The sequence below is a fragment of the Lathyrus oleraceus genome, chromosome 6 (assembly GCF_024323335.1).
Source record: "Lathyrus oleraceus cultivar Zhongwan6 chromosome 6, CAAS_Psat_ZW6_1.0, whole genome shotgun sequence".
In the NCBI taxonomy this organism is placed as follows: domain Eukaryota; kingdom Viridiplantae; phylum Streptophyta; class Magnoliopsida; order Fabales; family Fabaceae; genus Lathyrus; species Lathyrus oleraceus.
Genome location: NC_066584.1, coordinates 235,342,603 through 235,358,464, shown reverse-complemented (window position 1 = coordinate 235,358,464; position 15,862 = coordinate 235,342,603). Strand labels below are relative to the sequence as shown.

The 15,862-nt window shown below is 32.4% G+C and overlaps 1 protein-coding gene across 6 annotated transcripts; it reads right to left on the bottom strand.

Moving 5' to 3' along the window:
* Positions 1 to 5,709: 5,709 nt before the first annotated feature.
* On the bottom strand, positions 5,710 to 8,978 carry LOC127092016 (uncharacterized). 6 transcript variants are annotated; one of them, XM_051030788.1, is made up of 4 exons: positions 8,845 to 8,978; positions 8,626 to 8,692; positions 7,801 to 7,879; positions 5,710 to 6,720 (listed from the first exon to the last, which is right to left on the bottom strand). In XM_051030788.1, exon 4 carries the CDS (start codon positions 6,685 to 6,687, stop codon positions 5,938 to 5,940), a length of 750 nt encoding a protein of 249 aa, XP_050886745.1. In that variant the 5' UTR covers positions 6,688 to 6,720; positions 7,801 to 7,879; positions 8,626 to 8,692; positions 8,845 to 8,978; the 3' UTR covers positions 5,710 to 5,937. The 6 variants fall into 6 exon arrangements, with proteins under 6 accessions (XP_050886745.1, XP_050886746.1, XP_050886747.1 ...); XM_051030789.1 differs by having other exon boundaries at positions 8,778 to 8,902; XM_051030790.1 differs by lacking the exon at positions 7,801 to 7,879 and adding an exon at positions 6,961 to 7,138 and having other exon boundaries at positions 8,778 to 8,902.
* Between the last annotated feature and the right edge of the window lie 6,884 nt (positions 8,979 to 15,862).

Sequence of the window (15,862 nt, the reverse complement as noted above, 5' to 3'; positions counted from 1 at the left end):
CAGATGAAAAGTCAACTGTGGTCAACTGTACATAATTTGATGGATTTGGAGGTGGAAATGAGTTGGATACACTTCATTCATGTTGGAACAAGTGTTGTATGACATCTCAAAGCTTAAGAATGGAGAAAATCAAGTCAGGACAAAAACTGCCAAAAATAGAAAGTGACTTGTAATTGAAGTTTCCAAAAATGGAAAGTTTTTGACCTCAAGACCACGTGTCCAAGGAAGCTTCAAATGAAAATTTGTTCAACATGAAAGTTGTAGATCTTGTTCTCACCTTTCCAAAAAGTCCAAGAACTTGAAAATCCCATGTATGGTTGGAAAATTATGGCTCAGTGAATTTCAGAAATGACCCATAATCAGGAGGCCATAACTTCCACATGGAGTGTCCAAATTGGAAGTTCTTTATATGCACAAACTCCATTTGACATGTACTTTCATGGTGCATAATTGGATTTCTTCAAAAGTGGTCAATGCAAAAAGTCAAATTTCAACTGTACAGTTAAAAGAACCAGGGGCAAAATTGTCCAACTTGTGAAATAATTGGAATTTTTGAGTGGGGATTTTTGCAACACCTCACAAATGGTATTTGAAACTTGTTGGAATGTTCATTACATGCCTAGGCCTTGTGGTTTGGAAAATAGCTTTTGGAATGAAAGTGGAAAATTGGACAATTAGACATCACATAGTGAATTTCCAAAATACTCATCCAATGAAGGTTAAACAAGTTGCAACAGCTCACACATGTCATTTTGAGAGTGTGTGAGCTGTCCATGAGGTGGCAATGAGCTGGCATGGGAAGTTCCAATTTTGCCCTTACTTTGAATTAGCCATTTCACTAATCATTTCCATTTGGCTAATTAGATGGTTTAAGCATGGATTAAGCAAGCATATATAATCTTAATCACATCCAAATCATAACAGAATTACACATTTCCCAAAATCAGATCCAAATTCATCACATTCTCTCAAATTCTCAAGAACCACATAACACTTCAATTGACCAAAACTCTTTGAATTCTTGATCAATTCTCGAATTTCTTGTTGTGTTGATCTTGCATCATCATCTTCTACATCTGTTTTTGCATCTCATCATCAATTGCACCACCAATCGTGACTGTTCAAGTTTGCAACATCAATGGCATTTGGAGAATTTGAGCACTAGGAGCAACATCAATTGGATTCGAGCACTCTACTCACCTTCCACAAGCTACTACTCCATCTGTTTGAGGTTAACACGCGCAAAGCTCGTCAAGAACAGCACTGCCATTGCCAGGTATTCATTTTTTCGAATGTCACGGTTTGTTCAATTGTTATGTGCATTGTATAGTGCGTTGAATGTAGAGCGTCGTGATGCTTTTAGTTTTGATTATGGATAACTGTAGAGGATGAAATCTTGATTTGAAAGTATGAATGTAAACCCTAACCTCATCGATTCGAAGAATATAGGAACAATTAGGTCAAATTATTGTCATATTTGAGATCTACGTGTTAAGACGATTCCAACGGATGTTCATTTGCTCATTTTGGTGATGGTTTGAAATTCACGTGTTCTTGGTGTGCCTGGGTTGAAGAAGATGAAGTTCTGGAAATAAAACCTGTTTGATCCACATTTCTGTTTAAATTTTCAAATAAGATGTTTCCCGCTCCCGCGCAAGTTATTTACCATTGTGCCATTAATGAAATCAAATAATTCATAAAAATTGTTAAAAATCATAAAAAGCTTAGAAAATTCACCAAAAATTCATAAAAGATCAGAAAAATATGTGGATTTTTTTGTTGACTTCCTAATTGACGGTAGAATTTTATTGACCTATTGATTGAAGTTGTGCTTGGTAGAAATTGTGTTTGACCTAGGGTTGATTAACATGTGATATATTTTGATACACTTTGCCATATCCATTGTGAAATTCTCATGGTTACAAAGAAATGTTTGAAAATTTTTGTGGTAATTGTAGACTGGTTGATGTTTATTTACATGTAAATTTCATGAATTTTGGATTCCTGGTGTTTGAGTTATGAATTTTGGAACCTAGGTGTGACAATTTGTGTCACACCTCATTATGTCAACTTGCTGGATTTATCTGAATGATCTAGGTTTGTTAGAATGGAATGAAATTTTGCATGGATGTTCATTAACATGTTAAGATGCTATGTGAATTTTTTTGTGGAATTTTATGTGGCATTTTCAATTTGATTGCTATTTTTCATCTCTGATTGGTCAATTGTGCAAGCTCATGTGATACATGTTGGTAGATTTAATGTGAAATGCTCATATGGTATTGAATGATCATGAAATTTGGTATAATAGTTGTAGACACATGATGTGACATCCCTGTTTTGGTCCCACTCATTTCTTTACTGTTTTCATTGAATTATGAATTTTTGAAGTGAATGCATGTGTTGATGTTGTGATTTGGAGCATGTAATTGTGTCTGTTTTTGTTGATTTTCATTGACATGGTTTCCTTTGTCCAATTAAGCTAAAATTTGACATGCTAGACCTAGGATATGTCCTGTTTAGGTGTAATTTATTTGAGATTTTTTGGATTTGTTTTGATATGGATTTGAATGCAATAGTTCTGTTTGGATGTTTGGTGTTCCATTTGAACTAGTTTGACTTGTTTTATGCATAAAATGAACATGATGAATGATATGGACATGGGACTAATTGTGTTGGCTCTTGTTTGACATTAATTTGACTTTGGTTGGATATCCCTTGCTGTTTAGGAATTTTTCTTGCCTTTGGACCCTAGGCTTGGCCTAGTGGTCTAGTTTCTAACATTTGATTGATTTTTCAGGATGAAAAGGTGCAATGTGTATGGAGAATGATCCAAGTCAATTCAATTGATGTTGTTTGATGTTTGTACACTAACATAACTTTGTTTTGTAGGTTGTGAAGTTTGGGCTTGAGCTCATAGCTTGCCTTTGTTGTGCATTAGTTTGTATAGTCTGACTGATTAATATTTGCTGTTTATTTTTGTCTGTCTGAGTACTAACTGTGTTTGACTGTTTCCAGGTACTTTTAGTTGCTCAGTTCCTTGTGAACTTTTGCTTTGCTTTGCTTAAGCAACTTGCATTGAGGTATAACTTCCTAACTTCATGTAGTCTGGAGACCCGGTCTGTTATTTGACCGGGCAAACTGTCTGAAGTCCTCCTTAAGAGGCAATGTTTGTGATTGTTTAATATTGTGCCTAAGCAGGTAAAGTCCTTAATCAAGGCAATTGGTGGAAGGTAGGGATATGCAATCTATCCCCCACTATTCAGTTGAGTCTTCTCCTTGCTCCCATTACATGGTTGTAGCATTGAGATCACAAGCCCAAGATCTTGTGCAGTGCACATTGTGTCAGAGTCTCTGAGTATAGAAGGGTTCCCCCATTCTGGACCCATGCTCATTTGTCAGAAGCTCTCCCTGGTTAGGGATAAGAGCTGTGAGGTCTGATCCTCACTTCACCTCTCATCTGCTTCACCTTAGCCTCGTAATGGCAAGGTTAAGAGCAAACTCAGCCCGTACAGACGACTCGCTTCGGCAGTCAAACCTATTGTGTGAGCCACTTGTTTGGTTATAGTGCGTGCTATGTGGATATCTGTTTGAGATGCTTGTTCTCATTTGATGTATGCTTGAATTATTTTGTATGCTTGTATGCTTGCTTCTTTCCTGGATAGGAGTAGTTTGCTTATGCAAGTAGGATAGAAAACTGAACTTAGGGTAACGATGCATGACAACACTAGGCTCGAGTCCAGCTCCCTGGTAGTGTGTCTTCCCCTGGTTTCTGGCTAGTAATTCAGTCCCTTTCAGGGGAACTACATCGCCCTGATCCTTGTTCCAGACGAGGTATGTAGGCAGGTGGTCGTGCGAGACCACTCCGGGCAACCTTTTTCTTTTTTGTGTGTGTTTACCTGTTATCTGATTGTGTGTTTGGTTCGGATGCCGACGTAAGCCCAATGATTGGCTGTCGGGCTCCACGTTTGCCCTTTTGAGTGTGTTTTGGTTCGGATGCTGACGTAATTCCATCAAGTGGTTGTCGGGCTCCATGTTTGCCATCTGTTTGTGTGTTTTGTGTTGTTTGGCGTGCGTAAGCCGAACTACAGTGGCTCTGATTCTCGTTCCAGACGAGATATGTAGGCATAGGACGCGATGTCCTATCGAGCTCCCTTCTCTTAACCCCGCCTGCGTTCCCTTGTGTGTGTGTGATGTTTAGCAACCTATTCTTTATTTTAGAACGTGGATCCCGTCGAGTACGACGGACGTGAGGGGTGCTAATACCTTCCCCTTGCGTAACCGACTCCCTTACCCTTTCTCTTTGGTCGCAAGACCATTTCCTTTCCAGGTTTCTCTGAGCGTTTCCTTTCCCTATCTTGGGATAAATAACGCGCAGTGGCGGCTCTGTGTTGTGTTTTGTTTTTAGCTCGCCGGTTGTTTTTCGCGGATGCGACACCTTTACACGGGCATCGTGCAGATACTCAAGAGTAGTATTGCTGAAGTAAGTGGAAGGTTGCTCACTCGAGATTTAGCCGGAGAGTTTCCGTGTTTTAGTTTAGAGACTAGGTAGTGAGTCAATGCTCTGGTCATGTAACACGGGGTAGATTAGTAGTATTGAACTCATATCTTATTTGGATATGTATTATGTTATTACTTGTGAACATGTTAATTGCAATTGCTGTTTGAGAGGCCATAGTGCCAAATAGTCAGGATATGATTTTATTTTATCTTGAGCTATTGAGAGATGATCATGGTATGGGACATGAATCATTTTATGAAATACATGAGTATTCATTATTTTCCGCTGCGAACGCATATTCTTGAATATTCATGATAATTGAAATGTGTCATTTTAAAAGACCAGGTGTATTGTATATTGATGGTGAACGATGTTGGTTTTTGAAAGTTTTTAGTTTTTGAAAACGTCGATGTGGCGCCCTTTTGTTTATATGCGTGGTTATTCACTCTGATTATATGTTAAGTATTTTGAGGTATAAAAAGGGGTGTTACAATATACGCTCTTTTTGTTTTTTAATTTTGAAGCTAATTCTTTAAGTCATTAAACTAATCATTTATATTTATGTTTAGCCGTTTTTTCTTATTAAACGTTGTTGGATAGGTAAAAACCCGCAAAATAGATACGAGCATGGACACAAATAATTTATTCATTAAAATAATTGGATATGGGTGCGGGATACAGGTACCTTAGTACCCACCACGCTCCATACCCACATAATATATATTTATATATTTTAATTTTTATTATTATGTACACAAATTGATCTATCAATCTTTTAAACACATCAGTATTAAATTTGTATTCGTTTATTTCTTAATACAACAATATCATCGTTAAAATTTTAAAATAACATGATAAATTATAATTGATCGATTATTTTTATTAAATGTGCAAGTAAACGAATATAGATATATGTACTTAGATACCCATAGAATACGGGTACAAATACAAATGTTTGTGATTACAAAAATATAGGCTCGAGTACGATTTTTTTTTAAATAGGGCGTATGGGAAGGATACTATGCCCAATCCCCATCCATTGTCATCCCTATTTTTAATTTTTTTTTTCCAATATTGCAAATGTTTAGTGACTAAAAGATCTGTCTGAAACTAAACAAAAAACATATTGCAAATGTTGAGTGACTAAATGATCTCTGTCTAAAACTAAACAAAAAACAAAAAGACCCAATCGTTATTAGCACAAAACATAAAAACAATGTGATTCATTTGGCCTTAATGATTAATAATCAATGTCTCATTTTTTTACAGTAAGGAATGCTGAATCCTGTGCATTAACCCACATGGTATCATAGTTGTTTTAAGTACATTTAACAGCATAACAATTTTTTTATAATTGTTATTAAAAGACAATTATACACTACAAAGCATTATATACATGCTGAATCTTTCTGTTATCCAAGTAAGTAATAGCCCGCCTAAGGCCTATTCTCATCACTTGTCGTTCCTTCCAGCCACTCCTCCAGCTTAGCTTGTTTACTAGCTTTGAAGTCATCATATTTTTCTGTTACTGACAATAACTTAATCCCAATATCACTCTGTTCCGGCAGAGTTTCATCTTCAACCTCTCTTGGCAGTGGCAACTTGTCTGTAGATGTACAACTGCTTGCATATGTGACAGACAAAGGCACATCAGGGTGCAGCTCTGCCTTCTCAGTCTTGGGATCGATTGATCCTGTAGAATCACGTTGTGGCCACTTGAGACTGCTTTCCTTCTGCTTTGAAAACTTAAAAACACTAGAAAAATAGTTGCCCCTTTTTTCACTTCCCTCTTGGGGATCAACTGCAGAGTTACCCCAAAAACTAGTTCTTTCTGTCTGAATATTTGATGCTGGCAGACTCGGTAGGACTCGTTTTGGTTGCTTTGATGTCATAGTAGCCAGAGATTTTTTAATGTCTCCAATCATCTCATCAATTATTGGGAATCCACACTCTTTCATTGATTTCACCATTGTGACAGAGTCCTCCAAATCTTCTGTGTGCAAACGCGTTTCGTGAGACTTCTCAATAACCTTCTTCTTAAGCTTAATGACATTGGGAACTGCATTTTGAGTATGCTGTTGGATGAAGAAAAGACCAGCAGATGGTTCGTTCGCCACGTATTTAATCATCTCCGCCAAGCACTCGCTTATCTCCACAAACCCATCAACAGTGGAGAATCCATGCATCTTCCCGACTCAAAGACAGAGTATTGTTCATCACTGACATTGTTCAGGAAATAAACATTCAGAAAAATTTACAACAAAGGGAAATAAAATAGAGTAAAATGTCCAATAGCCAAATGCTGATGCAATAGGAAAACTACACAGTATATCAATGAATTTCATTCTTAGTCTATTGTAAATCCTAGAGTTGCTGTAACATATCAACAACTATAATAAAATGAATCATTTTGTGCTTCCTGTATATATCTATTTGTGAGATGCTACATCAAAAAGTACCCGGGCAACATCTTTTCTAAAGCATGTGTCAATGTCAACTAATCTTAGCACTTTGACATATATGGAAGGAATGGTACTTGGAACCGAAAGAACTCTACATTTAGGTCAAACAATGCAACAATGGGATTTAAGACCAATGTTACAAATTGTGGCTGAGGCTGCACCGGCAATATAGAAACTGAAGACAATTACAAAAAAATTGCAATTAGGATTCATAATTGCAATGTAATATGCTAAAGACAATAGCGAGCTTTGCTTAATTGACATAAAAAAACTCAGGCCCCTCTGTGTGATAGATTTGCTTAGAAGTTCAAATTTAATTTCTCAAACTTAAATCCACAAATCAAAACATACCGATAATTGCAGTGTTAATCATCAATAAGAATAAAGAAAATGGTGCATAGATAGAGAGTTGTAATGTATGGATACAAGTATGGGTGATTTTGACAAGGGTACCAAATATGAATATGTAAAGCTAAGATAAAGCTAGGTAGTCAATCACGAATAGCAGCATAGAGTGCCCGGCCAAGAACAGTGGGATAGCATGTAACGAGATGGCTTCCATTTGATATATGTTAGACAAATTACATGAATGATACTGAACTACAAATGTAAAATTAAACAAATAAGTCAAAATTCATGAACGTTATGCATAATTAGCAATAAAAAGTCACAAGTTTTAATCAAAACATACAATTAAATACCACCAGAGAGGGGAAAATAATAGCAAAACATAAGTTTTTCGAGGGGAAATCAAAACAGTGGGGAAAATGAGAGGAATAGAGGAGGGGAAAAAGGAGGAAAATGGGAAAAACAAACAAAAACAAAGCAGACAAGAACCTGTTGGTGTGCGGTGATTAAATGATGGTGTGGGGTTTGTACTAGGTGGCCTGCGGCTGTTCTGCAGTGGTGCGTGTGGCTGAAAGGCAGAAAACAAAATGGAGCAGGAAGTAAGAAGGCTCACAGCAAAGGGAGAAGAACAGAAACACATTTGTGGAGAAGAAAAGAGAAGGAAACAGGAATTGCACGCAAAATACCCATATTACTCATCTAAGCTATCAATATTTTAGGGCAAAATTAGTTTTCTCCAACAGAAAAGAGAAGGATGTACTAGTACTACAGTTTCTCCAGTGAATTGGAGTACAGGTACCGCTAATGGGTCTTCCATGACGCAAATAAAGCATATCCTTCCTAAGAAATACAAGTCCAGGTGAAACAAAAAAAAAAGAGAGACCGAGGCTGTAACTAGTAATGGGATGGAAATCAGAAGAAACAAAAGTACTGTATCTATGTTTAAGGGAAAGAAATTCCAACTAGGAGCTTTAACTAAATGATGAAAAACTTATTCCAGAGCAAATGAAATTAACCTCACTTTTAAAACTTGAACAGTTTTGTTTTTATAACCTTGTAATAAAAAGTCAGAATCTTGCAAAGCTGGAAGCAATACCCTATTTCCATATCAACAAACACAAACAACTTATAATTAAGATTTGAACTTATCTTAACCCCAAAAGCTAGCTCATGGGGCAGGGTTCCCTCCACTTATTCTACTTTTTTACTTTACAAATGCCTGGGCTAAGAACTTTACGATCTTAAGATTCTCAACAGAAACAACAGAGAAACAAAGAAAAACAAATAATGAATATGAAAACTATAGTAGTTTACCTTGCAAATGTGTGGGCTAAGAAGTTTATGAGGAATTGTTACATGTAACAGATCATTAAACTTTATCCTACAGAAAAAGAAAACCCATAAAAAGAGTGTTCAACTCCGAAGATGAAATTGAGCAAAACAGAAAAGGTTAAATTGGGAATTACCAGGTAGGTTAATCAAGTATTTGTGATTTTACAATATGATCGACAATGAACAAGAAGGAGAACGTACCTGCATTTGAGAACAGGTTGGGATCATGAACCATAAGAGAGACAGATCTATTAGTTTGTTTCTATTTGAACTCTCATTCACGTCACGGCACTATTTCTATTCATATTTGGGCTCTACCAGTTGGGCCGTTTCTTACCCTTACAGACAATATTATAATATTGCTATTTGCAATCCTGTTTTTCTTCTTTTCTTATTATCACCTTCCCTGCAATATTTATTTTACTTTTTAGATAATAATCAATATTCATTTGATGAAAATTCTTTTTTATCTATTACAGTCAACACTTTCAGAATACTATATTTTACACAACAACCGAATATAAAACTAAAATATTTGGAAACATAACAAGAAATAAAATAAATATTATCTAAATTAGTTTTAATATAAACTAAATATTTTGGGACTAAAACAAAATATCAAGAAGTAAAATGTGAAAAAGTGATATATCTGCAAGAATTGAATTTTTTTTTATGATAATTAAAATATATATATTTATAGAGACTAAAAACATATTTAAATTATATATATTTTTTAAATTTATATTAGTTTGGATTTATTAACTTTAGTTATGTGATGTGAATAAATTTTGATTTATCACTGTAAAATATTTTTATAATTTCCCAGTAATGTTTAGATTATATTTCTTTAATCATTTTGCATGACATATCAACTCTGAAATCTTCTTATTGATTGAATTGTCGGACCACATTATATTTTATTTAATTATTTTTAATTCACGTGTATTTTTTATTTTTTTATTTTTTATTTTAAATTTGTTATGAATTTTTTATAATTTAATAATCAGTCTAGCCTCTTTTACCAGACACAAGAGTAAACAAGATTTCCTTCCATTCTACCGTGGAGCTAGTTTTGCAGGATAGAAACCTCCTCACAGTTGAATCACATCCATTTAATCTTCGTGGATACAACTTTTTTGTTGTTGGAACTGGTATTGGTAATTTCGATCCTACTAAAAACCCTTCTAAATACAACTTCGTGGATCCTGTTGAAAGGAATACAGTCCAGGTACTTCTGAAGTTGTACAAAGTTTCTATAGTATTTAGCTTTATGGCATTATATTCGACTCGTGGAATGATATTGTTAGAGCCGTCAATTTAGGGGGCCGGGGCCTAACTTTTAAGGCCCCAAAATATAGGGGGTCCAAAATTCTAAAAATAAATGAGTCCCAAAATATATAGGCCCCCTAAACTAAAGGCCCATAAAATTCAAGTAAAGTCTTAAGGTCCCATCATTTTTTAAAGTTAACTTTTTAAAGAAAAAATTTTAAAGAAAAAAAATTGACTTTTTTTTAAAGAAAAAATTATTTTATTATTTTATTTTCATAAAAATCATTTTTTTCAAAAAATATCAACTTTTTTATTTTAAGAAAAATTCGATTTTGTTTCAAATAAAATTAAACTTTTTTATTTAAAAAAACCGATATAATTTTATGGAAAAAATTGATTTTTTTTATTTTAGAAAAAACTTTGACCTTTTTCTTGTATTTCCGAAAAAAGTCAGTTTTTTTTTATTTTCGAAAAAATTCGGGTTTTATTTCAAAAACAAATCAACTTTTTATATATATAAAAAAATTGATTTTTTTTTTTAAAAAAATCAAATTTTTTATTTTCAGGAAAAATCGACTTTTTTCTCGAAAAAAATTGATTGTTTATTTTCAAAATAAAATTGATATTCTTTTTCGAAAAAAATAATTTTTTCTTTTAAAAAAGAATTGAGTTTTTTTTCCGAAGAAAATTAATTTTTTATTTTTAAAGAAAAACCGTCTTTCTCATTTTAAAAAATTAATCAGTTTTTTTTACGAAAAAAATCTAATTTTTTTTTTCAAAAATATCAATTTTTTTTAAAAAAACTAAAATTTTTAATACTTTAAAAAAATCAATTATGTTTATTTTTTTAAAATTTTTATTTATTTTATTAAAAATTGTTTTTTTTATTTTAAAAAAATAAGATTTTTTCGAAAAAAATAGTTTTCAAAAATATTTATTATGTAAAAATATTTATTTAAAAAAATAAAATATATTGTTTCAAATAAATTATATTTTGAGCCCCTCATTTAAGCCTTTTAAAAAACAAAAATATGAGGGGGTTTAAAAATAAGGGACCAAAGAGTTATTGATTTAGTAGGGGGCCTAAAAAAATGGGGTCAAATAGGGGCCTAATTGTTAGGGCTTTATCATTTAGGGCTGTTATAAATATGATTGCACAAGTGTCTCGTTCATGCATTTCCATTTGGAGCTGCACACAGGTTAGGGGTTGAAACAACTTTCCTTGTTGAAAATGGACCATAATAACGTCAATATATTCGGCCACCATTAGGAATGTGCTTCAATACCATTTAATATGAATTAATTTATTTTTATTATTATGATTTATAAACCAAATTATTTTTCACAAAATTCAATTTAAAATGCTGAATCGGTTTCAAATCGGATTTAAATCGGTTTTGATTTTAATTAAAATTATTTAATTTAATTTTTAAATTTTATTTTCTTTAAATTAATATTAATTTTTAAATTTAAAAACATAAACAAATTTTATGAGGTTTTAAAATATTTTTTATTATAAAATTTAAAAAACATAAAAAAAAAAGTTAAAAAAAAAATAATATCAAATATGCAGAAAAAAGAAAAAAAGAATATCAAAAAAAAATTGAAAATAATAAAATTATATTCTGAAAATGAAAAAAAAATCTTGAAAAGTAAAAATAACTGAAAAAAAATTATTTTAAAAAAATAAAAATCGAAAATAAAATTATTATTTTAAAAATAAAATCTGAAAATAAAAATTTTATTATTCTGAAAATTTGAAAAAATAACTTTTTTAAAAATTATAAAAAAATTATTTTAAAAAGAATCTAAACTTTTTTAAAAAAGATTTTTTTTTAGTGAAAAAAATACAAAATATTTTTTTATTTAAAAGAAAATAATAATTTTATTTGAAAAAGAAATATCAAATATAAATTTTTCGAAAAAAAACTTCGAATATAATATTTTTCGTGAAAAGAAAAAAAAATTCTAAAATTTTATTTTTAAAATATTTTTTTATAAAATTTAAAATAATAAAATATAAAATTAATTTATAATGTGATAAAAATATGAAAACAGAAATATAAAAATGTAAGACATAGTAAAATTTGGATACCAAATAATAAAACCAAATTTTTATTTTATAATGGATAATGGTTTATATTTGAATAACAAAATGGATATCCAAATTTTTATTTTAATATTTGATTTGATTTTTTAAAAGTAGAACAATTTGAATATCAATTTGATTATGAATAACCGATTTTTTTGCACACCCCTAGCCTCATCAAATGACCTTTCATCCATCATGCTAGCCATTGGTTAAAAACTAATCAAAGAAAAGTTGAATTAACCAATATTCAATGTTTTTATTGTGTTTTTGTCTATTCATCCTTCATGCAAAAGTTATATAGGGTTTTACTAAGAGAAAAATAAAGGGGAAACAATGTAAGGAAAGATTTCAAGGATTTCTTGTAATTAAATTTCCAAGTGATGATTCTTTATTTCACCGAGCATTTCTAATTTACTATAGACTATTAAGTTTCTTCAGCTACTTGGACCAATATGTCCTGCAAAATACATCCCAATTTTAAATATAAAAAAATATTTGGACCATTCCCCATAAAGTTTTTTAAAAAATTACAAAAATAAATAAAAATAATAAAAAATATTTTAGAAAAATAAATCCATGCGGATTTTAAAAAAATAATTAAATAATTAAATAAATACCACGTGGGCTGCTAAATCAGCAAATAGAAAGATTTCATAGTTGCAACATCCCTAAAGGGGCCAAAGAAACAAAATATAAACGTTATAACGTGCGAATCCAAAAAAATATATTTTACAACGGATAAATCGAAATTCGCTCACATTGCAGAGGATAAAGTGTATTTAACCATATTAATTTTTAGGCAGTGAAGCTAGATACTAGAGTATGGTTCAAGAAATGTGTAACATGTGTGTACCCTGCAAAAAGATGTAAGAATAATTAGTCGAATTTAACCGTGAAACGGGTTCGGGCCCTCAACAAGTATAAGGTGCCCTATAAACAGCCTCAAGAATAAGAAACCCCGTGAAACGCCATATAAGTCGCCCAAGGTCGAGGTACACCTTGAGACGCCATATAATTCGCCCATGGGGAGATGTCCCAACCACACTTTTATGGGTATTAATCATAGTGTCGTCATCATGTCCAAACATATCCCTCAAATTCCATATTGATTGAATATTGGGCCATTATGACCATTGAATGTCATTCAATTGTCTCTACCTCTCTTGTCTTATATCAAGGTGAGAGATTCATTATAAAAGGGATACACTTCTAACCAAAAAGACAGATTGAAATCTCTTAACAGGAGAGTTACTGTAGCGGTAAACTCATGACCATCAAGCTATGGATAAGCTAGACGTCATGAAGAGACTAATCCTAAGCACAAATTTAAAAGTTAAGAGTTGAAAAGATCTGACCAATGGGCTACAATCCAATAGACAAGAATGTCATATAGAAACTCAAATTTCCCTTGGACTTTAGAATCAAGCGATATCAATACACAAATAGCAAGATGAAGAGCTAGACATCAAATAAAGATATCCATATCCAAGCTTAGCAACTCCATGATCTTCTTCAAAATTTCCCATGCATCAGATGACTTCAAAGATGAGCATAAGACACAAGTTCAAAATAACAACTTCACAATTATCATATTGCAAATGAACTCAAATGGATCTTCAATTTTGTATCAGATGAATGTTCACTTCACAAGCACTTGGTTTCATGAAAGTTGGCATTGGCCAAGTCCTTTGCATAGGGAGTGTTGTCTAAGTTCTAAGTCCAATAGTCTCAGATCAAACCAACAATCCACACAAAATATTTTTTAGGGTTTTTGTTCTTATTATGTACATTAAGATCAAAAAAGACCACACAAACACACAAGTATATACAAACACAATATATCACAAAATATGGCCCAAGTGGGCAAAGTGAAAATGGCATTATAATATATAAGTTGAATGGTATGAATAATGATAAATGAAATAAAAGCTTAAAAATTAAAGTGCCTAAAAGTACATGACTTGAAATTAAATGTTAGTTGTTAGTTTATTAGAAGTTAGTATTGTTTTTGCTTTGTTTTTGTTTAAGTCATTCTTTGGAGAACACTCAACCCACTTATCAAAAGTATGGATCCTTGAACCAAGACATCTTCCAAAGGAAGGAAAAAATGCCAAATTTCCATACAATACCATGAAAGATGGGAGACTTACAATCTCACTAACTAGAATGCTATGTCTTTTGTGTCACAAATTTAGCGCTATGTTAAGCAATCGTAATTGGACTTATGTAGAAGTCACAACTATTTGAGGTCGGGCAATAGAAGTTTGGTGTTAATACATGTTAGAGACATAGTATGATAAACTATGCTCATGAAACATGCCACACACAAAAAGAATATGCAAAATGGGGGACCTAATGTCATCCATACTTATGTTGATTTTGCAATCAATTAGCCTTAGGATATAGAGATATCACATGTCCATGACATGAATGGATAAATAAGGGGAATGAGATGAAAAGGGAGGGGGAATTGATTAAACACAAATTGGTCAAAGAAGGACTTCCACCAAATTAAGATCATTCATTCATTTTGGGAGATGGAATGTACATTTCATCAATCCCCTAAATCCAATGATCTTAACCTAGCAAAGTGAAATCAACCTTGACCAAGGCCCAACAACACAAGTCAAACTCACCAAGTCAACTAAAATGGCTCTACACAATTAATTTGCCATTTAAACAATTAAAAATAATAAAAATATGCATTAAATTAAATTATGGTTGGTCAATTTCCTAAAACCTCATCAAAACACCAAAGAAATGGCCATGAGATTTATCATAGGTCAAACAAGGTCAACGGACCTTGGAGAAAAAATTTCATAATTTTTGGAAACTTAAAAGTATTTTTAAACAATTAAAAATATTCATAAAATCAAGTAAATCATGAAAAATATTAATATTGATCCAAAAAATAATTTTAATTCAGAAAATGAAAGAGAATTTTATTTAATTTTTTTTGGTGAAACTCTCATATTTTTTTGATCAATATTAAATTTAATATGAATTAATGAAAATAAAACAAATAAAATAAAAATCAATTAATCAGAAAAAACGTGGACCACTTGATCTCCCTCATTAATTGAGGTGGCAGATCAAGTGGACCAAAACACGCGTTCCATCATACACTTGAGTCAGCGCGCCACACCAATGGTATTCAAAAGGAACACTCATGATTAAAACAAAATGACTTGATCATATGGCTCAGAACCTATCCAGCTCATTACTGGAGTAAAGCACCGGTCGTCTTCTCAGGCGACCTTGGTCGGGCTGGTTCTCTCATCACCATCATAAAAATGAAAAAGAAGAACATGATTTTGAAGTAAAAATGACACTGATCACGAATCTGACCTCAATTCATCCTAACTCCAAGTATATTGAGAGATACATGGAGTTGGAATTTGAGATACATGAACTGAGTTGTTTCGATTTGGCCTCAAAGCAACTCAATCTTCTTGCCTATATTGATAGGACTTCAGACAACCAAGGATCCAAGAGAATTGATGAAAATTAAGAGAGAATCGAAGAAAATAAAAAATCTAGAAAATACCTTCAATGTTGTGCAGAACTTGATCTCTCTTGCTTTGATTCTTGTTTGATCTTACTCGGGAAGCTTGCAGAAGTGGCTTAGGATTGAAACAAAGCTTTGGATCCCCGGAGTTTTGAATCTCTAAACAGTGAGATTCAAACTCAATTTTCAAAAGAAAATTCTCAGGGTTTCCTTTCAAATGTAAGGGTTAGAGGTCTTGGATCAAAGCTGGCACGCCATGGTCTTCAATTCTGATGCTAATGGCTCTTATTTATAGTTGAAGCAAGTGATATTTGCACATTCAAAGTTGTTTCTAAATTTGGCAATTGAGT

Bases quoted from the DNA above. Each gene is read 5' to 3' on its own strand.
- LOC127092016 (XM_051030788.1), bottom strand. From the start codon at position 6,687: ATGCATGGATTCTCCACTGTTGATGGGTTTGTGGAGATAAGCGAGTGC.